Consider the following 26,697-nt stretch of genomic DNA (forward strand, 5'->3'; position numbering starts at 1 on the left):
TGCTTCTCAAGAGAAGGCAGTTGATTGCACTATTTAATACTTTACCTGGCACTGGACACACCTTACTACTTACTACACCTCCTAAGCAAACAATATGGCCCAGTTGCTAGGGAGGGTAGAGTCACACGGGGAAACCTCCTTGTGATCGCTATAATGTGGTTCGCTCTCGGTGGCGCACGTGGTGAGTTGTGTATAGATTGCTGCGGTGGATGGTGTGGGCCTCCACACGCACTACGTCTCTGTTGTAACTCGCTCAACAAGCTATGTGATAAGATGCTCGTGTTGACAGTCTCAGACACAGAGGCAGCTGAGATTCACTATGCCACCATGAGGACTTAGAGCACATTGGGAATTGGACATTCCAAATTGGGAGAAAAATGGGAGAAAATAAAAAAGGTGTTACTGATATGACTGGATTCTTCATTTTAATGTGCTCATGATTTTCTAAATATATTGCAAAATTACAATTCAAGTCTTTAGGAGTTAAAAAATTACTGAGTGTAATGTTTTAAAACTATTTATACTAAACTTTATTCAACAAAACATAACCAAATAAAAATATAGCTGCAAGCAGCGATACTGGTGTCAAGTCAATTATCTGCACCATGAGCAGCAAAATAAGCTTTGTGGCATGTTTTTGGTTAGAGTCCAATGAACAGCATATGAGGAGTTAGAAAAAGTCATCTTTAAATTATAAAAAAACAACAACATTTATTTAAAAAAATAACTACAAATAGCTTGTTCTTAAAATTGTTGTCCAGTATGTGGCACTGTTCTGAAACTGCTGAGGTACTATCTGGGCATGATGGTTATCAGGGGATAATAACAGAATCAGAATCAGAACGAGCTTTATTGTCGTGTTCTCACGTACATAAGCATTCATGTTTTGGGGGTTTTTTGGGTGATAGGAGAAACAAGTGCTCACAGAATATTACAGTGAGACACAGAATATAAAACATGGTAAGGGTATAAATAGTCACAAATAATAGGGCATATAACAGAATTACATATGTATATGTGCAAGTGGTACTGTATGTGCAAGGTAGAGTATGTACAGTTATTGAATTAAATATGTGAATTTACATATGTACATGAGATATGTATTTACATTATTGCACTATGGGGGAGTCATGAGGTAGTTTAATTGTTCATGCGAAAAATGCCCTGAGGGTAAAAAGTGTTCTTGTGCATGGTTGTCCTGGTGCACAGTGCTCTGTAGCCCCAGCCTGAGGGCAACAGTTCAAAGAGGGAGTGGGCAAGGTGTGTGGGGACCAGAGTGATTCTACCTGCATATTTCCTCACTCTGGAGATATACAGGTATTGGAGGGTGGGCAGGGGTGCACCAATAATCCTCTCAGCAGTCCTGACTGTCCATTATAGATTCTTTCTGTCTGATTTGTGGCTGAACCAAACCAGACAGTTATAGATTTGCACAGAACTCAATGACGGCTAAGTAGAACTGTGACAGCAGCTCCTGTGGCAGGTTGAACTTCCTCAGCTGGCGAAGGAAGAACAACCTCTGCTGAGCCTACTTCACAATGGTGTTTATGTGGGTATCACATTTTAGGTCCTGAGAGATGGTAGAGCTCAGGAACCTGAATGACTCCACTGCTGTTATGGATGGTGAGAGGTGGTGGGGGGGAGGGGTTCTCCTGAAGTCCACTATTATCTTAACTGTTTTGAGTATGTTCTGCTCAAGGATGTTGTGACCGCACCAGACAGCCAGCTGATCAACCTTCCATCTGTATGCTGAATCGTCACAATCTCAGATGAGGTGATGACCATGGTGTCATCTGTAAACTTCAGGAGCTTGACAGCGGGGTCTTTTGCAGTGCAGTCATTCATGTACAGGGAGAAGAGCAGTGGAGAGAGAACACATCCCTGAGGAGCACCATTATTATCATATGTTTTCATGTAGCAAACACTACATTGATGTAAAAATAAATATATACATTTTAAAACCTTTTTTTGGATATCATAGTAGCTTGTAATATTAAACAATGGGATCTTAATAATGACAGAGAAATCTGAATAAATAAAAATACATATAAATATCCATTCCCAATTTAAATATATCATATAAAATGTGTTTTATTTTATTGTGGGGAACATAAATATAATGTAATGATGATTGAGAGATTTACCTCAAAAGCATCAAAAATCATATTTGATACAATAGTTTTTGTTCAATAAAACAATGTATGAAATGTTAAACAAGCCCAAGTTGCTTCAAATCATTAAACACTCATTTTGAAATTTCAGTAACAATTTTTATATTATTGTTACTTTATCGAAAACAGCAGAGATTTCATAGAAAAAAGAAATATACTTCACAATACGCAGGCATCCATTTTGGAAATGATATTACATGGTCTTCTACTTCCAGAAAAGTGCAGAAACTTCAACTAGAAGGCAGTAGAAATCTAGTTTATTGCATACAATATGTCTGTCAACAAAGTATTGATCTTGTTGATGTAGGGGCTTTAAAAAATGTATCAAATATGATGCACTAGGGTTAATAGCAAACATTGTAAATAACCTTTTATAAAATAACATCACTTTTAATTTAGATCAACTGCTATGCACCTTTAATATGTATTGATTAAATATGACTGACAGTAACCTCTAATACATCGGGTAAAAAATCATTAAAAGTAATTTAAGAAATGTATGATCTCTCTATAGCTATTCTCTGAGATTTGGAAACATTTCCACCACAGTGCAGGGAAAGACATTTGGTCAGTCTTTGTTTTATTTTTCATTTGAATTAATGAAAATAATTACTCCAAACCATCAATCATTTGCAGCATGTCAAAAACAGCAAAGCACTGTGGGCCATTAGCAGAGTTTATTCAATGATGTAATAATGTTATATTAATGAAGATGAAATATTATTAAATTGTTTTGCTTTGGAGCCTATCATAAGACAAAATCCTAAGGCTATAAAGAGCTAATTTCTTAGCAGAAAAATATATTTTTGGTAATTTTGTTGTCTTTACAGACATTTTTTCAAGTGAATAACTTAAAGTAAGGAATACTTGACAATGGGACGTTGAATTATTGAAAAATAATGCACACCTGAGGTGAAATGGCCACTTTGCTGCGTGAGAGACAGGGGCGAAAATTACATCAAAATGTTGTGGGGACAATAAACAGGGGGACAATAAACATAACAATTCTCAAGAGCAATTTTTGAAGGGGACACCAAGGTTTTTTTTTGTTGTTGCCCCGTTTGCATTTGTATCATTTTATTTATTAAACAATTATTTTAAGAATATATCATTATATTATTTACAATACACATATTTTAATGATATTTTAGGGGGGGACAACCCACAGATAGGGGGGGTCCTGACCCCTCCGCGATTTCCGCCTATGGTGAGAGAGCAAGGGCACATTTAAACAGAAATTTTAATAAATGTAGGATATTATAGACATTATTTGTCATTCTTATCTTATTTACATAGTGTCTTTGTTTTAATAGGTTATTTTGCTGCATTAGCCTGTACTGCTCTTAATAATTTGGCGAGGTCAAGACTTGGAAATACTTCATAGCCGTGCATTTACTGAAAAATAATTGCGTACCTTAGAATGTCCGACAACCAGTCAGACACAAGCATTCAACAGACCAGTGGTATAATTGGGTATAATTTCACTACATGTACTGAAGGTAATGACCCCTTTCTCTCTCCTGTACCCGCAAATGAAGTACTTGCTAAAGGTAGTATTATCAGCCCTGCAGGCTTCCCATTGGAAAGCCATTCAAACGGCAACATATTTAATATCCTGGCAACCCTTCATACGACACTAGCATTGCAGTTTTGAGTTGTGCATAAGCAAACTCCACTCACATTTTCCTCAGAAAATATCAAAATCAAGTATTATTCAAATGGGATTGGTATTTTATACACTGGAGACAAACCCTGAGCTCTATAGACATTCTCTTGCTCTGTCAATAGATTGATTCTGCAGGGCGAGATGTAAAATTGACTTAATCAGGAACACATCTACAGCCTCTCTGAAACACTGTGCATTTTCTTGCATAATGAACTGTTAATGTGTCATGAATTGCTTGTACCGTTGAGGCTCCATTTTCAGTCCTACACATTATCTGTCACATACTGCAGTTATTTTAAGCATTTTTACTCCAAGTTCATTCTTCATAATGCAAACAGAAATTAGATGCTTTACAGGCTTGCCATTCAAGATCTGAGATTAATTTATTTGATAGACTAATTTAATGTTCATAGAAGAAGCCTCTCTCATGGATGACAAGATGACAAAAATAACAGATTTCTATCAAAAAGCAATAAGCAATCCATTAAACAATAATTAGTAACAATGTCAGTTATGTATGTGTAGCAGTACGTAACAAAGGCCTTATGGGAAATGGGGTTGCCTGTGTTATTGATTGCTTATAATAAATGCAGCTTAACAGTAAGTAGCTCATTTAGACTTGAAAAGTGGTCTTTCCTTTTTTCTTAGTTTTGTGAACATTTTCCACTGAATCCTTGAAAGAAAGAAAGTCAGTGAATTATCTTGTTTTAAAGATTTTTACAGTGCAGCAGGTCATCACACATTTAGGTGTGTTAAAAAGTCTCTTTCATGAATGTCCCTTTAATTTAACTGAATCTTATCACAAGATTTTTGTCTCAAAAAAGCTGAAACAAAAAAATGAACTAAACATTTTTATTGTTGGCTTATTAATATTAATCACGATGTGTGTACATCTCTGTTGCCAAAAAGCTTCTGTGTTGTTTATGTTCTGGGCTCTTAATATACAATCTCTAAGTGAGGTCGGCCACTTCCTCCCTGAGCGCTATTTCATCACTGCTTATCAGCCCAATTAGTGTGGTTCCATCAGTCAGTTTGATACGTGAGGCAGAACAGTTCGTTTGAAGTAACTATAGCCAAGAGCAAAAGCCCTCCAGAGCACCTGTGTTAATAGTCCACTTAGAGCAGGTTGTATTACCCATTTCGATCACTCGTCATGCAACCATAAAGAATTCAAGAAACCAAATGCAGGCATTGCCCATTAGGGGGTAGAATTCATTTGAAAGTTTGTCCCACATCAGTAAACCCTGTCTAAAAGATGTTTGTCTAAAATGTCAGTCCAGTCGAGTCTCATCTTCCGCATGTTGTTTGCTTTAACCTCCTGAGACCCGAGTGTGACTGCTGTATGCATTTTCTATTTTCTGTTTTGATTTGTAACTAGTAGCACCTAATAAACATACACAAACACACACACACACACAAACACACACACACACACACACACACACACACACACACACACACACACAACAATGTAGAACAAATAGTTTTCCTAAAAATTGATGTCCACATATGTTTTTTATTTTTTATTATCAAATTGTTTATGTTTTCAGGAGTGTTGGTTATTCATGTTTTTGTGACGTTACAGACATTACAGCTGATTTTCTGTAAAGCTTAAAAAAATTATTTGACCTGATTTGATTTTTTTATGTTACAATGTTTTTTTCTACCCTGGCAACAGAATCTCAATGTTTTGTTTTTGCAATGTCAAACAAACAAGTGATAGCCTTTGCTGAAGCATTTTACCAATCAAAAATTTGCATAATTAATTCTGATCCAAGTAATGGTCTGCATAGTCCAATCACTGCCAACCATGTTAAAATAAAATGATACATTATAAATTCTGAATCTATGTACTGGTTACCATTGCCCCATGTCTGCCAACCATGTTGAGCGGTCCAAACATAATTTAGGGAATGACTAAACCTCCAGTGTGCTGTCTGTAAAGCCTCTGAAAGCAACTTTTTATTTCTCAAAGTTAAAATGCAGTGTAAATACAGGATTTCTAATGAAAACCATGTGCTATTATATACTTTAGTGTGCATTGTGTTTAGCAGCATGGCATTTTGTGATAAATCACTTACATTTCAAAAATATCAAATCAGACAAAACTAGAGACTCTAGTCTTTTGACTCAATGCAAAATTTAATCAGGTTTCTTACCAGATGTAACTTTGTTGCTGTTTCTTTCAAAGACAAACTCTGCTGTGATTGCTGCCATGTTTTGTTATATGACTCCATACATTGAAATTGTAACCCTTTAGTAACAGCCCAGAGTCTCCTGAACTGATATCAATAAGGTTTAAATTCTGGCATTGCATATAGCAATATAAAATACTGTATGTCCACGCATGTAAACGAGGGGTCGTACCAGGTTAAAGCTGAAGTGAGCAAGTTCTGTGACACTGGCATCACCTAATGGAATTGCAAAAATAAACAATGTATTTTAAAAGAGATTTCTGAATACACCCTGCATCTGCCTTTGGTCGCAAAACATGGTAGTCCCGCCCCAAACATGCTCCCATGGTTGAGTCAATGTTGCTGTGTCAGACTGGATGGGCCACTCAGTGAAACTCACTAAATTAACCCACTAATGGTTTACTTATAGTTATATCTACATATTAAGATGGGACAGGAGAAAGTATTTTAACTTAAAAAAATTACACGTATAAGCATAAACTGAATATTCTGTGATCATTTACACACCCTTATCTCAGAGATTATTTATATAATTATTATTTTTATTTTTTTGAAGAAATCCAAACGATTTACTATCAATTTGTCAAAACTGTTTTGTTATATACAACAATAATGTATGGTAACCTCTGGTTGTTATGTTCAGTTGCAATTTTCTTGGTTTATTAAAAAAATATCTCTCTCTCTCTTATACATATATATATATATATATATATATATATATATATATATATATATATATATATTATTTTTGATTTCGACAACAAGATTAAGGGGCATTGACAGCAAGGCACAGCGAGAGGGGATAGAACGCAGATGTCTCAAAATATACTTTAAAACATACTTTTCTACTTTAATTTGTTCTTTACTTGACTGCATTTTAAAGCAGTGCTCATGACGTAAGATGCTGAAAAAGCATTGAGATTAGTAGCAATGGTAAAAGACATCAGTCTATTACTTGTATGCTTAGAAGAACAATTAAAAAAAATACTGCAAACAAACACAAGAACTTGTCCTGTGTTAACAACCCAAAAAACATTGTGCTTACTGAAATAATTAGTTGTTAAAATGTTTTTATTTTATTTTTCAGTATCTCAAAATAGGGCACAGTGACACAGGTGCCCCCTTAAAAAAGGGTGCATAACACCCCTGATCACCATCTAGATATTTAATGCTGTATGCATACTGGACTACATTTGGGGATTTAGAGACAAATCAGCTAAATTGTGTCTAAATGCTTCTCTGCCAAATTAGAGATTATTAAAAGAATATCTCTCATTCTTTGTTGTCCTGAACCTCAGTTTGGGATTGTTGCATGTCTCATAGGATCTGCATTCATCCATCAAGCTCTATTTGACATCTATTCTCCACCCCTGCATCCGGTGCTTCAGGCTATTACAGTTATAAACCCAATACACCACATGCTGCAGCCATCAATATCTATTCACTGATATGGAGCCTGTTGCATTCTCATGTGCACAGAATAGAGACTTTTACCAGTGACAGATGCTGGATATTGAGAATCATAATAATGGCTCATAATATAAGCAGATTGATTTGCATATCTTATGCTAATAGACACCCCCGTCTCCTGAATTGTGAAATGGCTACTCTGTATTGGAAGCAGAGGTCACATCTCTTTCAAAATCTCCATCATTTCTGCGTCACAATATTGACTTGTTGAAATGTTTGCCTTTTGCAAAGTTGTTACAGTCATGTATGCAAATGTTGAAGATGGTAGTACCACTGATGTTCTCAGCAGGTAGGGACTATTCAAAATATAATGTTTTCCTGTTAACTGCTCTTATAAACTGTTCTCCCAGGCAGACCCGGCTGGCTACTTCATTAATTAACAACATATGTTAATATACTTCACAATAACAGCACTGTATACTGTCCATAAGTCATATTCAGCATGTAACGTAAAATCAACAGAATAGTAGTAATTCTTAATATTAATTTGGACCCATGCAGTCACCTTTCATGCTTGATATAAAGCTGTATATTTTTGCAATTGTAAATGTTAATTAATTAGACAACTTATTATTCAATTCATATACTGCCCTATTAAAAGTTCCTCTTGTATCACTCACTCGACATTTTGTCGATGTAGTGACACTAGGAGTCATTCTTGAGAGACCCGAACACCTCTATTCTTTTGAGAAAAGGCCAATGAGAATTGGCGAGTGAAATTTGCATGCCACTCACCTGGATATACGGTGCATTTCCAGCGGCTTTCTCTCCTTCTGCACGACGAGTGCAGATTTCGCCCCTGGGCTGTTCGACAGCGCTAAAAGAGTGAATATTCTTGCTAAAGAGTATATTTTCTCTATTAGAGCACACACATTGATGTTGAATGTCTTTTTTAAGACACGTCTTTATAAAGATACCTTTCCGTCTTTGTGTGATTCCTGGATGCAGTCGTTATCTCTCCACCTCTGACGGTCACAGGCTCTGCCTCACGTGTCTGGGCAGAGTCACACAGAGGCAGCGTTTGTGGATGGTTCATGTTCTCATTGTGAGAATATGACCATGGCAACGTTGTGGTCGCAGCTTTCCTACTTCCGAAGCAGGAAAGCCAAACTAGCCGCCACCCGTGCTGCGTCTTCTACCCACGGGTATGAGGACAGCTCGGCTGGCGCTGGGGAGTTCAATGGCCACAATCTCGCCGGGTAATTCCCTGCGGACCTCCCGTTCAGCAGCATGCTAGTTTGCTCCCGTCTGGTTCTGAAATGAGACCAGCCCGCCTCATGGCCAGCTTGATGTCTCTTTCGGGGCCTGCGAGCAGAATGAGTCTTCGATCGCTGCATTGGAGAGGGCACTGGCGATGTCGGACGCTGAGGACTCCACTGGGCTGCCACCTACGGATCTGCCCGCCCAGTCTCGGAGGTCACTCTGAGGTCCTTCAGGTGGATAAGGTGGTTGAAATGCAACTGTGCCTGCAAAATGTTGCCACCTGGTGGGATCGTCCGGAACTCCCCTCCAGTGCCTGTAGGACTTTGTCATCTCTGGCAACCAAAGCATAAAGTGCCACTGGATAGGCCGCCTCCACCCTGCATGCCATGGCCCTCCTGCAGGTACACCAGGCCAAGGCACTAAAAGAACTGATGTTTGTAGAAAACAGAAAATCAAGCAGAATCATCAGAATATTTTTACTGGGCATCATGTACAGCCAGGTTGTAATTTTACTACCTTTAAAATTTGCCATAGCAAGACATTTTATTTAAAAATTAAAAATAATTTCCATCACCATTTTCACTTTGGAATTCTATTAAACAGTACAGAATTTGAGATGTGGTGGAAATGACACTGTGGTGGGAATTTGCATTGCATTAAGAAAAAAAATAAAAATCTCTTGTGATGCATGTACATACACTGTTTGACATTGTTTCTCGAAATCCACAGTGCTGAAAGTGCCTAAAGTTGAAGAAACACTCTAATATAGACAGACAGGCAGAACAACTGACCCCTACATACACTTTATTCACCCCTGAATGGAAAATTAGATGCAAAAGTGTCAAAGCTAAAACGTGCCTATTTAATCTCTTCATTTCTAACCAAGACTGCTCTCAGAAATATATAATTTTCTGCCATTTTACCACCGTATGAACGTCAGTTAAAGACCTGAAGATGAACTCTGGGATCTATTCCAACATGATGTGAGCTTGAAAAACAGAGCATCAGACTCTCAGAACTAAAAGCAGGGCTGCCTCCTGAAATCTCACTGGGGTGCTCACAATTTTCCTTGAACAGAACAAGTTCTTTAAGCAACTGAAACACAAGTACAGTGAAATAACCGCTAAAGACCCCTCCTTACTTCACATCATTTCAAACAAAATCTGGCCAAAACAAAGGTGTTTCTGTAGTTCGTAACAGCTTGCCCCAGTGCAGACTTTTTGAAAACTTTGTACTGGCTGCAAAACACCTTCTTACTGCCATTGGTCAACGTCATCGGTGAGTGTGACCTTGAGCTCAGTCAACAAACATGAACACAAGTGCATGCAGACTTATTAGTGAGCTGGTGCAAACTTACCTACATTTGACGATCGTTCACGTAGAGACATTTTCCAAGAACATGTCATGTGATTTTCTTTTTTCTTTTAATTAGTCTAAAAAGTATTAACATTTATTCAAATACTCATAAGTGCCCATTCACCCTGTTGTTTGATATGCTGCATCAATCATGTGTCGTCTGCGGCCACAAACCAATCACACATCGTCTTAAAGTGAGATTATCCTCATTCTTTTGTCTGTATTCAGCCAATTAACACTCTTTTATACACCCATCTTTGCAGTAGTATCAGTCTCATCATAAATTACAATAACAGAGTGTAATCAGTGCATTTTTTTTGCCGCGTATAGCGTTAGCACATTAGCGCCTTGAATGCAGAGAAATTTCACATTTTCTATTGCATATACAGTATAATACTTTAAATCATCATTGAGTGGTTAGAACAGCTTCTTTTACTGCATGAATGCTACTCATAGAATGAGGCATTGATTTTAATATCACATTTTAATATCGTATTATTTGATGTTTTACATGTAATCTAGCTGCTATTTTTATTTAAATGCTTCTCTAAACACCTGTTTGTCAGGACTAAGTTTTAAATACTATATTTCAAATGGCATTATTACTATTACTATTATTATTATTATCTTTAGCTCAAATCATGCTAAAAAATACTAAAAAGCAAGCTGGTCCATTTAATTTTTATATGTGTTCCTGTGTAAACAAATTCTATTAAAAAGATAATTTACCCTTTTCACTAAAAGTTTAAACTTCCATTCAGCATCCATAAAAGTATTTTTCTATTCAATTTTTTCCCATTGGAATTTAAAAAAATCCATCATAAAAGAGTTCTCAGCCATGAGGTGAATCACACCATTACAAAATGTAACTTGAATCTGAAAATAGAAAAAAAAAAAAAGAAAAAGATTAAGGTACAATTTCCATTGCGAATAATGTAATCAAATTCAAAACGATGGAAAAATGAACTTTTTATTTAAAGTAGTTGTTATACAGAAAAAATATACACTGAAGTGGTCTTCTGCTGTTGTAGCCCATCTGCCTCAATGTTCAACATGTTGTGCGTTCTGAGATGCTATTCTGCTCACTACAATTGTACAGAGTGGTTATCTGAATTACCCTAGCCTTTCTAGTCTGGCCACTATCTGTTGACCTCTCTCATCAACAAGGCATTTCTGTCTGCAGAACTGCTGCTCACTGGATGTTTTTGTTTTTGGCTCCATTCTGAGTAAACTCTAAAAACTGTTGTGCATGAAAATCCCAGAATATCACCAGTCACAGAAATACTTAAACTAGCCCATCGGGCACCAAAATTCATGCCACGGTCCAAATCATGGAGGTCAAATTTTTCTCCATTCTGATGGTTGATGTGACATGAATTGAAGCTCCTGATCCATATCGACCCCCTTCTCTGCAGTACCCAACGTTTAGTGTGCCCCCGATCATGACGAGAACACTCCCCTAATACCATTTTATTTACACCTTTTGTGTTCATTTTTATTTGAAAATTCTGATGGCATTTACAGTAACTCTCTCTATTCTCTTACACAGATCGATAAGGGGAAAATATTGAAATTGACAAAAGAGGACTTGAACCCAGATCACTCACGCAACTGTACATCTGTCTACCCACTGTCAGATCTCAGGATGAGGATGGTCAAATTCACATACTTATCTCTCCATGTATTTTTCAAAAAGCTACTGGAATATTTTTAATAGTTTTGATAGGTTCCATCGGAGCATTGGCGTAAATATAGCCAGTGCTATTTACATTTATTGCAAATAATTATTTGGCTAAACTGAACCCATGGTCGGGGGCCCCTGGTGGACGCCAGGTCCCTATGCAGCCGCTTAGGTTGCTTATTAGGCAGGGCCAGCTCTGGTGTAGGAAGACAGACTCGATTACTTCATCCAGAAGGATTCATGGGTGTTGGTAGTGGCTGCAAAGCTCTTTTGGCTAGATTTGCTTGCAATGGTTCTCTTATTGGTGGATCTTTCTCTCCTGCAGCATGGGTAGTTCTTCAAAAGAAAAATAATTATTCTGCTCAAAATGTATCTGTTGATCTACTTATTGTATGTCAAATCAGCACACCCAATGACAGATTGGGATATATAAAGTCACTCTGAACTTCTTGTGTAGTTCCTCTCATGGAATTCTGGTATTAAATACGTTTGTTTTTTTGTTTTTTTAAATTACACTGATTGATGGCTTCAACAGAAGCATATACCTTTGATTAACAACCACAGCTGTTTTTTAAGGTTTATAAGTTATCATTAAAGATGAATTCGTCTATGGAACAAATTTGGGAATTTTTACTTCTGGAACCAGACTGTTGCGCTCTATTGATCCCATTCATTTTTCAAGAAAAAAAATTTAATTCCTAATGTTTCTATCTTCAATTAGCCTGATTATTAATTAATTTTTTCCAAGTACAACTGCCTTGAGTTGAAACAAATGCATCAAAGCTGCACTTTGTCTGTTCTCTAAATAATTTAACAGTAGACGTCAAAGGTATTGAAGGCAAGAATTTGGTATCCGCTCATAAGTTAATAAAATATCTCACCACTACTATGAGCTGCCAGCGTTTAGGAAAAATAATAATAGCAGGATAATTTTGTTTTCACCATCTTATAATCATTCTTTGAGGAACAGCCAGAGAAACAAAAGTGGCTTTTTTCCTCCTTACATAAATGTCACTACCAATGAACTTTGTCTTGAATGGCCTTCCTGATTCATATTTGGTTTACAGCTGTCTCCAAAGGTTCCAAGGAATGACATTTGATCTCAGCCAAGGGCCGGAGCAGCCAATATCCACTAACCCATTTTATACTCTGATTACACTGGCCAGATTGGATTAAAAACATGCCCTTAAAGAGCCATTATGGACAGGTCATGTTATGAATTGCATGTGGAGATCCAGAAAGAGAGTGAGAGGGCTCAAAATAAGGAGTGCTATAATACCTGGAGAGAGTGGTCTTTCAGCTTTTCCATTCAAATGGATCTTGCTTGGCTGGCGCATTACCTCCCGGAGTTTCACATCCTGCTTATTACATGTTTGTTTATGGGCACCAGAGGTGGGTAGTAACACGCAAATTTTACTCCATTACATTTACTTGAGTAAAATTTTGGGAAATAAAATGTATAAAAAAAGACTTTGCAGACTGTCACTCAAGCCAAGTCCATCACTGCTGCACAGATGTGGGTACATTCTTTACAATGTGTGGCGTTACTGTCGTTACATTACTGGATTTAATTTGAATTAATGTGTCATTTATTGAGAGATTTTTACGAGAGCGAAAGTTCACAGCTTCGCGCAATGAGATGCTCCCACTTGAGTGATGAGACTGACACTCTAGTCATCAGTGCAGCAGCATCAAACTCTTCAAAGTGAAACACTTTCTTCGCTCTACACAGTGAAAAAAGAATTGTTTCATCATGCAATTCCTTCATTTAACACCAAGACAAGCTGATATTTCAAGATTAAAGTCACAGCTCCAACTTCGGGCAGCACGCTGAGGTATGTTTTGGCTCTAAATCTAACGCAGTCTTTTCTGTGTTATGAGATGTAATTTTCAGGGTGATTCTGTAACTGGGCTCTTATGACATCAGTTTAAGTGTACATTTTTAAATCTGTGCAGCAATATATCAGTGTGCTTTGTCCCACATGTCATAACCAGTATTTATGCATTTACTCCGCGTCCTCACGGGGGTACTGGAAACTATTGCAGATACTTCAGGCGGATTAACTGTATCCATGTAAACATCCAAATTGAGTGTAAATCACTGCCATTTGCGTGATCGACAACTGGAGCGCGGACAGAAGGCATTTCTGTGCGTGCACAGCGAGTTGCGCGGGGCACGCGCTCGTGTGAGATGTGTGGCCACGAGGCAATCGTGGCGACGAGAGTGGCTGTGTCCACAATCTTTCACTCATTCACTATTTCCTATATAGTGAATGGCAGTTAGTGCACTATATCTCAGCAGTAAGTGAACGAAATGAGTGAATTCGGACATGAGTGTCGGAGCTCTGGGGCTGTCGCAGAAACAACGTCACATATTAAATTTTAAAATACTTGAGCCTTACTTGTTATTCTTATTAAATAATATAGTAATACAATAACTCTTCATTCTGTTTGTCATTTTTAATATATAGTGTGTTAATATAAAGAGTAAACACATTTGATCAAATAAAGAGTACATTTTAAAACGTATCTGTATGTTTTGTCTCTCTATATGTTATTATGTTATTTTAATCCAGTAATGATTTGTCAAAAACTAATTTACTACATTCAGCTTGAAATAAAATATTGCAGGAGTGAATGAAGCAGTAAACTCCCAGCTCATATGTGTTCCCCGTGGTGGATTGTGGGCAATTAACCATCATCGAGTGTACTTGACATGTACACTCAAAATTAGAGTGCATTGTGGGTAAGAATGAGTAAACAAAAGTAGGGAATGAGTGGCTCACTCAGAATTCAGACAAAATACAGAAAACTCTATACTGGATAGGGAGTGGTTTCAAACACAGCGAGTGTTCCACGATCAGGATAGGGTGTCCTTGTGGGACATTTTCACGTTTTCACTGTAATGATTATTAGAAATGTTTCCAAACCTCTCTTCTTATTGACAAATTCATCCAGATCTGGCAAGAGCCCTTGAAGTGTTAGTTCAACCAAAAATTACAATTCTCATTATTTACTCACCCTCATGCAACCCCAGATGTGTATAACTTTCTTTCTTCTGCTGAACTTAAATTAAGTTCCCTATCAAAAGCTTCACTTTGATGCTGCACTGATTTAGGTCTTTGGGAAGGTCTTTAGGAGTGACCAGCTGTGAATATGTGTGCAACACGTCAATAAAATTGACTAGAATTTATCAGGATCAGAATGCGCCGGTACAGGGGCTATAAATAGATGCATCGTCAGGTCTTTTGTCTTCTGACCATTCTGTGTGTGTTGTGCTTCTCAACCCTGTCAAAAACTTTCTATTTTCCTCTGTTAGGAGTTGGAATTTGGATTTTGAGCTACCCACCTCTGAGCATCTTGCGCCCATCCTTGTGGGGGTAGCCCCCCCCCTTGGGATGGGTCACGCGAGACATTCCCCTGCACCTTCCCGATACCCCCACAAACCTCTCTATTCCCGCCGCCTCTGTTGTTTCAGGAGTTAGCGGTTTCCAGCTAAATGTTGGGTGTTCCGTTGCTTCCTGCCCTAGTCCAGGACGCTGAACACTCAACATCCCCTCAACAGGAAGTGTCAAAATTGATACCCATCTCAGAGACCCTGGCAGCGTGGAAGCTACTGCCAGGTGTTTCTATGTGGGTCCTGAGAACAGTAGGAAAAGGCTACAGAATTAAATTGGTTCGCCGTCCTCCGCATTTAACGGCATGGTTCCTACTACCATGAAACCGGAACAAGCATATCTACTGTGAAAAGAACTGCAAAATCTCTTGGTCAAAGGGGCCATAGAACATGTTCCCCTTCCAGAGAGAGAGTCAAGTTACTACAGCAGATACTTCCTGGTTCCCAAGAAAGATGGGGGGTTGTGTCTGATTTAAGACCTTTGAGGCTTGAATCGCTCAGTCAAGGCAGTTCAAGATGCTAACCGTCAAGATGGTCATGTCTCAAATCCAACATCACGATTGGTTGGTCATGATCGATCTCATCTCTTTTAATTGGATACTTTCTTTTTTTTAGAGAGTGCGTACAGAACTAATGATCTAAAGTCTTTAGACAATGAAAACTGTAACTACACTGAATTAACAACTAAAAGCTATAAAATAGAGAAAATAGGCATCAATAAAGTATGATCTTGCTTTGGTTTATATTTCAGCATTATATATGTCCCTGTGAGACATTCATGCTTTCACCGTAATAATTACTAGAAATATTTCAAAACCTCTCTTCTTATTGACAAATTCATTCAGATCTGACGAAAGCCCTTAAAGGTGTAGTTCAGCCCCAAAATGAAAATCCTCTCATCATTTACTCACCTTCATGCCAGATGTGTATGACTTTCTTTCATCTGCTGAACTCAAATTAAGATCTTTAGAAGAATTTCTAAGCTCATTTGGTCCATACAATGCAAGTGAATGTGTGCCAACATTTTGAAGTAAAATAAAAAAAAATTAAAATCACACAAGTCAGTATAAAAGCGTGGGCTTTTTTTTTTTTTCTAATGGTGGCACTTGTCCGGAATTCGGCACATTGCATCTGAATCTACATTTACATTTATGCATTTTGCAGATGCTTTTATCCAAAGCGACTTACAGTGCACTTATTACAGGGACAATCCCCCCGGAGAAACCTGGAGTTAAGTGCCTTGCTCAAGGACACAATGGTGGTGGCTGTGGGGATCGAACCAGTGACCTTCTGATTAACAGTTATGTGCTTTAGCCCAAAAATGCCACCACTACTCATCTAGATAAGAAAACATTCAGAACTTGCCAAGCCCTTCACTAGCATCAATAAAACTGCATGGCGAAACATCTACTATAATATAATTAAATATGTGCAATTTATATGTTGCTTGCAAAAAAAAACACATTTTTGTCAGAATACATGGCTACTTTATGAATGGCCATCAATGAGAGAAAGCATTTTTGCATTTTTCCTTGCAGAATGGTGCTGTTACGGCATCTAACTGACCAAAACATGAACCCAAGCAAAAAAATTTAATCTAGTTAAAAATACAATGCTATTTCTCCAGATTTTCACCCTATAGAGGCCCATACAGAGTTTTTGATTGTGAAGTGTGCTTTGAGATATGGTTGTTATGGTGGAATATTTTAGCTGCGCTTTTGCCTAATCTCCCCTGCAGTGTCTGTGCTTGAACTATATTCTTTAGAGAATGCAAATCGTGTATTGTAGAATTCTGTCAGCATCAATGTTATTTTTAATTCATGAATACAGAAACACATATTACACCATAAAAGTCATTTAAAAACTTTTGGGCTGATTTTATATTAGCAAATTTACATAATAATATGTTTATTCATTACCACCCCACTCAGTTACATTGTTCCGTAGGAAAATAGGTAGGATTAATGAATCATAGAAGCCCTGGCTCCTTGCCTACGTTTAGTTTCAATTCTACAAAGAACTATTTATCTGTCTTCGCTATATTCACGGCTACATTTCTGTGCCAGACTTTACAATCAATAAATTAATAACCTGGCCATTATCGGCATGGCAAATGGTAACAGCTACTCTACTTTTCTTGTGAAGCACTATATGGAGGTAATCAAACTGTTTCTACCTTTTTCTCTTTTTTTAACCACGAATCCTCCAGAAGCACAAAGAAAAGGCTCTCATGACGAAATTATGGAAATAGACGAGAAATAATGAGCTTCGTTCTCACTAAGTATTTTCCACTAAAGAATTATGGCGAGCATGGGGGCAACTCCTTAAATACTTGAGTAAATGAATTGGCAGGTTTTGTCTCCTAATGATACCATGTGGGAAATGGCACACATTTGGATCTAAATCATCACCAACCATTTGGCATTATAATTAAAAATCACTGTACTGTATGATTCATATATACCTTGTTCATTTTATTTTCTCTTCCACTGTTAAAAGCAACACTGTCATTTGAGAGCATTGCATTGTATTTTGTTGGGGTCCCTTAAGAGAGTAAATCAAGATTACTCACAGTTTTTGCAATAAGTCTTTCTATTGTAAAATGTGAGGATGGCTTTTCCCTATAATTTGTCATAGCTGTAAAGTGGGCGACAGGTTGAATAGCCCCCTGCTAGTTTTCAGAAGGCAATGCAGCACTGATGCAATTTTCTCTGTAAATGTCTCTACCATCGTTATTCGTCATGACACAAAAATCGCTTTAATAAAAATGAATGTACATAAGAGTTCTGAAAACATACAGAGAGCCCTTAAGAAGAATTTGGACACTTAGGTCACCCTTAAAGAAATATTTGGGATCAATACAAGTTAAGCTCAATCAACAGTATTTGTGGGGTAATGTTGATTATTTTTGACTCATTCCTCTTCTTTTAAAATAAAAATAAAAAATTGAGGTTACAGTGAGGCACATATAATGGAAGTGAATGGGGCCAATTTATGGAGGGTTTATAGTCATAAATGTGAAGCTCATAATTTTATAAATGTACTTCTGTTATAAATCATGTTATTTGAGCTGTAATGTTTTTTAAATTGTAATTTTTACAGTCATTTTAGTGTTTGTTGACATTACATTGTCCTGGCAATGAAGTTGTAAAATTGGCTATAACTACACAAAAAAGGTAAGTGATTTTATCACACTAAAATCATGTTAACGTACATATTGTTCATGCCTTTTGGCTATACTTTAGAAACAGTAACTATTTTAATGATTACGGATTGGCCCCATTCACTTCCATTTTAAGTGTCACTATAACCCAGAGTTTTGCTTTTTTAAAGAAAAGGAGGGACCAGTCAGAATAAATGTGTGTGGTAATCAACGTTATGCCAGAAATAGGGATGTCCCGATCCGATACCTAGATCGGTATTGCATCGATACTGACGTTTTTAGACGGATCGGGTATCGGTCCGACGAGCCCGACCCAAATCCGATACTCTGTGTTAGTCATGTTCGTTACTGTCAAGCTTAAAAAATGACATAAAAGAACTGTTAAAACACCATTAAAGCGGTTCATATGACTAGTGCATTTTATTCAAAGCCACTTGAAGCCACGTGATAGCTCTGTGAATTGCAATAGGCTGTGTTTAATAATTAAACATATATGTTCTTGCACGCGCAGCTTCAGCTCGGTAGTGAATGGTGCTTTTACACACGCGCACGGCTATTTATAGCCTTCACCCGTGCACAATATTTGTGCGCTACAAACGAACATCTCAGATGTAGATGCTCAGCAGTTCGGTTCACTTATAATATGGACTTAAGCACTGGAGGTGCATTTAACCAGAATTTAATTAAGAAGCGAATTAAACTGTGAATAAAAAGGGTGAGGGTTTAAAAGTTAAAGCTGTCACGGGAGACTCACGGAGAGGCAGAGATATGAACTCAGTAGCAGGGTTTATTGAGCAGAGGATTGAAACAGTGATGTAAATATTGTGAGTAAATTCAGTTAATAATGAAGACACATGATTGACATAGTAGAAAGTTCTGGAGTCTCAGAAATACTATCGATGAGAACAGGCACAGAGTGAGAAAGTGAGTGTGTGTGTGTGTGTGTGTGTGTGTGTGTGTGTGTATGTGTGAGCGTGTATTTATCACTTTGTGGGGACCAAATGTCCCCATAAGGATAGTAAAACCCGAAATTTTTGACCTTGTGGGGACATTTTGTCGGTCCCCATGAGGAAAACAGCTTATAAATCACACTAAATGATGTTTTTTGAAAATGTAAAAATGCAGAAAGTTTTCTGTGATGGTTAGGTTTAGGGGTAGGGTTAGGTTTAGGGGATAGAATATAAAGTTTGTACAGTATAAAAACCATTATGTCTATGGAAAGTCCCCATAAAACATGGAAACACAACATGTGTGTGTGTGTGTGTGTGTGTGTGTGTGTGTGTGTGTGTGTGTGTGTGAGTGAGTGAGTGAGTGAGTGAGTGAGTGAGTGAGTGTGTGTGTGTGTGTGTGTGTGAGCGCGTGCGAAAGCGGGGTATTTATTTATGCAGTCATTGATTAGCCACTAATGATATGCAGGTGCGTGTAATCAGAACTCAGGGAGTGCCAGTATGCTAGTTAATAATAAAGTGTTTCTTAAGCTATACATTTATATTGAAATAATATGTAGTTAACACATTAACTCTTTACATAGCCTATTAAAGAGTACACCCAATTATTTCCACACAATACTGTAAAGATATTACAAACTGATTATGTAAAAAAACAATACTGTATCGGATCGGGATCGGTATCGGCCAATACTGAGATTTCCGATATCGGAATCGGATCGGAAGTGGAAAAAGTGGTATCGGGACATCCCTAGCCAGAAATGCTGTCGATTGAGCTTAACTTGTATTGAACCTGGAACATTCCTTTACGAATGTATGAATTCTATTGCATGAGACAAAAAATATTTAACCAAGTGGAATCTGCACATTATTCTAGACCTTTTCTCAAAACAAACTTCATTACTTGTAACCAGTTGGTCCCAACATAATTTTTAGTGGAAGTCAGTTCCTCTCAAGTTCACGCAGGTGTCCAAACCGCATATATTTCATTACATTAATATGGACTTGTACCACTACATGGTACATGGTTTGACACCCTGAAATTTTCCAAATACTTTGTCTTCATTTTGAACCGTATATCTATTGTTTTATCATTATAAATCGTAATAAATGTCTTTTTGTGACATGTTTTGCTTGAGAAGTGAGCTTATGCTATAGTTCTGTAAAAAAAATGCCACTTTGTTTGACATATTCCAGTGGATGTATGAAGTCAGTTCTCCTCAAGTTCACACAGGTGTCTTAGCAGAGTAACCACAGGTGTATTTCACATTAACATCACATTAACTATAGACATGTTCCACCGAGTTTAACAGCCAGAAAGCATCCAAACACATTATATTTTTAAACAATGCATATGTTGAAACCTAACCAGCTTCTTTTAAATATTTTGCTTTAAAATAAATGCCACTGTATAGGTTATTTTGTCATCAAATGACACTATATTCATACATTAAGTGTGGCTTAAGTGCCCCAATATCGAGTTATAAATACTTAATTTCTGTTCATCTGCCTTCTTTTATTTGTACTAGTTGTATTATTCTAGAATTGACATAGAAATATGTGACTTTAGGCATTTAGCACCTGTTGCTCTTAATTGTACCTGAGTTTAGCACGTTACATATCTGTGGTGGTGCTTTAGTCAGACACTAGACTGAAAGCCTCTCTCAATCTCTCTAACAGATGGACTAATAGCATAATTAAGAAGCCGAGCTCCCGGTTCCTGTTTACCGTCATGTTGCTAAGCGATGACATCAGCCAATCCCTTGGCCCTCTTTATAATCCTGTCCCCTCCCTCCCTCTCTCTCTCTCTCCAACATGCATTCATCCCGGTAACAGTCTTAGCGTGCTGTAGTGGTCTGAGCACAGCTCACAGACAGACGGCATGACCACAGTGTGCTGGAACAGTCTGCAGCCTCTCATGTAGCCCACTGCTGTGATCGCAAACTCTCACACACACATGCACACACACATACACACCAACACACACTCTACTGCTCTTCAGGGACTCTAACAGATCACCAGAGAAAAGAAGATTCTACTTTAGTCTTTAAAATTTTCTTTCTTTTCTTTTCTTTTATTTTTCTTTTCTTTCTTTAATTTCTTCGCTTTTTATTGTTACCACCCTCCAACCCCTTGGCTGGGTTCAGGGGTGGTGGCACATCCACAAAAGGGCTGCATGAATGACACAACGCAAAGGCGAGAAGACGACCATCAGCATCCAGGAGCACATGGCCATTGATGTATGTCCAGGTCCCATTCAGCCAATCAAGCAGATCTCTGATTATTTTCCCCGTTACCCACGGGGTCTCCCCCCCACAGCCCCTCCAGCCCTCAGTCGCACCGGATCCCTGCAGAGCACCTCTACCAACCAGAAGTCAGAGGGCCCGGCTGCGGACCACAGCCGGGATGAAGATGACCTGGACCAAGCCTTCGGAGCAACCGCTCTCGTGGCTAGCAAGAAGGACGAAGAGCCAGACGTGGAGGGCTACGATTCAGACGACTCCAGTGAGTAGACTTCTTTTCCTTACTCTTTATTCTTCGAATCACTTTGGAATGACAACTGTTGCTGTATGAGACATTTTCAGCTCTGTCTCAAAATCCTCTGTGAATTCATCTGCATTCCTCAATGCTTTCACTTAGACATATTCAGGAAAGCTTGTGTTGTTTTCGTCCACCTGGATGAATAAAGCTCTACTTTTGTAGCTCTAATTGAATGCTTGGAAATGCCTTTGTTTTTATAGTGGCTGTGATTCTCTGTTCAAATATAGCCACATACATAGACATAGTGTTAACTAGAGCTAGACAATCGAATATGCAAATGGGCGAACATACTTTTGCTGGCAATATGAAATTAAGCAATGTAATATATATCCTGATGATTTCAATGTGCTTTTTAGTTGCATATTAAGTTTCCTAAAGAGCGTGTTATTACATCACTGTTGTCATTTTTCCATGTCTTGAGACAGTCTTGCTTTTTGTCTAACTAGATGAATAAAGCTCCACTTTGGTAGCTCTGATTGAATGCCTGGAAATGACTTTGTGATTTTTAGTAGAAGGGATTATCTGGCTTCAAATTGACCTACGATATACTGAATATTCACAAAATATTTTTGTGATGATTTTGCTGGTGACAATGTATTTAAAATTAAGCAAAATTGTGAATATCTCAATGATTTAAAAACACTGTGTTTGTTTGACCATTACGTTTCCAAAGAGCATGTCATTCGATTTGTTTAGCAGTTTGTTTCCGAATCGCAGTGGGTAGCACTGTTGCCTCACAGCAAGAAGGTCCCGGGTTCGAGTCCTGGCTCACCCAAGGCCTTTCTGTGTGGAGTTTGTCCCAGTGTTTGTGTGGGTTTCCTCCAGGTGAATTGGAGACTCTAAATTGCCCCGTATGTGTGAGAGAGAGTCCCCCAGCCACTGGGGTTGCGTCAGGAATGATAGGTGTAGGTGAGAAGTCCTTTTTCACCATATATCTCCACTTTCATGTTCAAATTCTTATCCATTCAGGGTGTGAAAGTGAAGATTTACAGTAAAAAATTGACTATTTTAATCTGTTTTTCACCCACACCTATCATATCATTTCAGAAGACATGGATTAAACCACTGGAGTCCTATGGATTACATTTTTGCTGCCTTTATGTGATTTTTGGAGCTTCAAAGTTCTGGTCATCATTCACTTCCATTGTAAGGACATACAGAGCTGAGATATTCTTCTAAAAATCTTTGTTTGTATTCTACAGAAGGGATGGAATGAGGGTGAGTAAATGATGAGACAATTTTCATTTTGGGGTAAACTATGCCTTTAAGACAGAGATATTTTAATAGCAATATGTATTTAAGCACCAGTAGCTAGTGTTAGATTTGGAAAGTTCGATTCAGTTCTGTGAGTCAGTTCAAACTGCCTATTTAAATAAATTGATTCAAAACTATGATTCAAGGGTTTATTTGAATCATCATTCAAAAAATGTTCACTGAAGTGTCCATTTGGCATTTTTGCATGTATTAAAATGTTTTATTAAAATTATATGTAGATAAATATTGCTTTGTATTATTATATAAATGAAATTATATATATATATATATATATATATATATATATATATATATATATATATATATAGGTTTTACTGTGTTTTGGTTCTTAAATTAAACCTTTTATACATACAGTACTTGTTGTTGCAACAGTTGCTGTTTGAAATGATGGTTGCTCTGACTGAAAAAGAGTCACCCCTTTAAGACATTTCAGAGCAAATACATAAATAATCGAGATATATAACGAATACAAGCTATATTGCCCAGCTCTGGTGTTTGCATCAACACAGATGGTGCATCTTGGCTGTTTCCAGCCATAGACATAAGGTGTGAGCTCACACTAATGTTTGGCTGTTTGTCACTTGCACCCCATATTGTTATATCAAAACATCTGGTCTGTATGTTATGCTTACTCCAATGATCAATTAATCTTTAAAGCGATTCTTGTGGGCATCAGGTGCTACTCATCATCTCCTGTTGTATATCTGTATCAAGAGAGCTCCTGTCTGTCCCAGATGTAAATCCTATTATGGATCTCTGCCTGTTTCTCCGTTTGGAGTACGGTTTTCAATCATGGCTGCCTGTAGACTAGATTTGATACAGCTCTGCAGTCTCTTGTAGTTATTTTATCATCATCATGCTCTATCTTGAATGGGGTTAATCCATACAGCATGCAATGTGTGTATATGTGTTGATGGAAACACAAGTGGCTTATAGCTGCGACGATGAGGTTTGGATCTAATCCCGTATGCCACTGGCATAGCATGGACAGTTCTGATGCTGACAAATGTTAACCTCCGACCTCCATGCAAGCCCCAGTGAGAGAATTGAGTCATCGAGGCAATTTATATTGAACAGAAAATAGATTGCACAGAATGATATGTAGAATATGAAAGAGTTAGTTTACACAAAAATGAACATTTTGTCATCATTTACTCACTCTCATGTTGTTCCAAACCCAAATGACTGACTTTCTTTTGTGGAAGAAATGGCAACAAAAATCAATGCATTGAAAGTGAATGGTGACTGAGACTAACATAGTGCCTAACTCCTCCTTCTGTGTTCAGTGGAATAAAGACAGTCATACAGTTCGGAACCACATTAAGGTGAGCAAATAACGACAGAATGTTCATATTTGGTGTACTATGCCTTTAAGCATACAAAGATTAAGAAGTGCATCTCTGTTGCCATGTAATGACATGGTTTGCTATTGACTGAAGTAATCCATTTCAATTGCTCATACACTATGACATCTGTGTCACAGGTTGACCAAAATGCTCGACATAACCAGTCCGTCACCCTCTTATAAGGGAATGTAATGCATGTAGATGCTGTTTCAACAAGTGTGATCGTTAAACTAGAGGATCGTGCGAATGCGTGTGGTGCCCATGTTTTATGATGATAGATTAGCATGGAGCTATTGTACTGTGATTCATTGGTGTGCAACAAATGTGGCCACTCTAAATCATAACTCTCCTGCCATTGTCTCATTCCCTTTCCTTTCCAACACACACACCAGCTGTTGTCTGAATCACAATACATATATTAGTCGCACAACAGAGACAAATTAAATCCTAACCTGACATGTTTGTTATGTGAATCATGGAATACAAATAAGTCAATTATACTAATTAGCCAGAGTATATAATGGTTTAAAATCTCACGGGGATCTCCGCAGAGAATGAACTTGTAGAGGAAGTGCATCATCTCTAAGGGAATATACTTACTTGAGGCTTGTTAACAGATGCATTACAAGAAACTTTCACAAACATTTGGCGATTGGCGACTCTAAAGCATTCCTGCCAAACCATTTCGGAACTGAGTACTACATGGACAGATTGCAAATGGAGCAGTCTTCTGTTTCAGAGCTTAATTAGGAGCCAAATCAACACAAATTTGGACCAATATTTTCTCAGTGAGAAATAGGAAAGATAGGCACATTTAGGCAAATAAAACAGTTACTTTGTTTGACATCAGTAACTAGTGTTTATTGTTCAAACTAGTCAACAGAATACAAAATGAAATGGAAAAACTTTACAGTAAAGTTGTGTTTGATAATATTAGTTAAAAGTCAACATGAATTAACAATGAACATTACTTTTATAGCATTTATTAATTTTGTTTAATGTTCATTTCTAAATATTAGGCTTGGGATTGATGCCTTTTTTATGCATCGATAATCAGGGTTATTATCGATATACTGTATATCAGGATTCTTTTTCAGATTTCAGATCAATTGGGCTGCTTGTCTTTTGTCTCTTAAAACATTTTTCTCAACACAACTTTGGTAAAGTGTGAGCAGTAGGGTAAATTAAAGGGGGTCGCACACCAACATAGTGCGTATGCACATACCGGCTATGCTCAGCGTCAAAAATCTGCAGTGCCACGGAGCACAACTCGAAAAGTTTTCCATTAAATTCAACCTAAATCATTATCAAAGGACACAGATTATTTTCTCTAGTCATTACTGGATGCTATATTGTTTATATGGATCTATCATATAGCCTACACAATGTATTTTTCAGTTACAAGTATGTATTTTTGTGATTTGACAGCTTGAATGAAAGCTCTGTTCAAGGCTACATACAGATAAATTGCATAATAAATGTTGCCATTTCTAATTGTTCAGTTTGTGTATTTACACTAGTTTCATACACTTACCTGCAAATTCATCAAGGTCACTAAGTTCATTCTTGAAGAAGTACAAAAACCTTCATAACTTTGGACTGCCATCTGCTGCTCTGTTTGTGTGTGTGTGCGTGTGCGTGCGTGCGTGTTTTGGTTCTGGTGGTTTATGAGGACATGTTTTTTAGGTTACACTAGTAATTATGAGGGTATTATGCTATAAATGTGGTTTATGAGGACATCCCTAGTGTTCCCATAATTCAAATGGCTTAAAAAGCATACAAAAAACATGTGTTTTTAAAATATAAAAATGTCAAAAAGTTTTTGTGAGGGTTAGGTTTAGGGGTAGGAGTAGGGTTAGCGGACATAATCTATAGTTCGTACAGTATAAAAATGATAATAAATAATTTTGCCTATGGAGAGTCCTCATAATGATGTCGTACGCGTGTGTGTGTGTGTCTGTCATAGGCAGAAATCGCGGGGGGGTTCGGTGGGGTCTGGAGGGTCCCCCCATCTGAGGTTTGTCATGCCTAAAATATCATTAAAATATGTGTATTGTAAATAATATAATGATATATTCTTAAAATAATTGTTTAAGAAATAAAATAATACAAATGAAACGGGGCAACAACAAAAAAAACCTTGGTGTCCCCTTCAAAAATTGCTCTTGAGAATTGTTGTTTATTGTCCCCCCCAACATTTCACCCCTGGTGTCTGTGTGTGTGTGTGTGTGTGTGTGTGTGTGTGTGTGTGTGTGTGTGTGAGCGTGTATTTATCACTTTGTGGGG

At 37.6% G+C, this 26,697-nt stretch overlaps 1 protein-coding gene across 2 annotated transcripts in view; it reads left to right on the plus strand.

The window, feature by feature from the left end:
• LOC127630525 (double C2-like domain-containing protein beta) overlaps positions 1–26,697 on the plus strand; it is a 352,764-nt gene that overhangs the window by 188,655 nt on the left and 137,412 nt on the right. Inside the window, exon 10 of one of the 2 annotated variants that reach the window (XM_052108114.1) lies at positions 21,569–21,754. In XM_052108114.1, the coding sequence (XP_051964074.1) occupies positions 21,569–21,754 (186 nt within the window). Of the gene's footprint in view, positions 1–21,133; positions 21,755–26,697 lie in introns of those variants that run through there. The other variant, XM_052108121.1, reaches the window with a different exon arrangement.

Source organism: Xyrauchen texanus, chromosome 3, assembly GCF_025860055.1.
Source record: "Xyrauchen texanus isolate HMW12.3.18 chromosome 3, RBS_HiC_50CHRs, whole genome shotgun sequence".
Classification (NCBI taxonomy): domain Eukaryota; kingdom Metazoa; phylum Chordata; class Actinopteri; order Cypriniformes; family Catostomidae; genus Xyrauchen; species Xyrauchen texanus.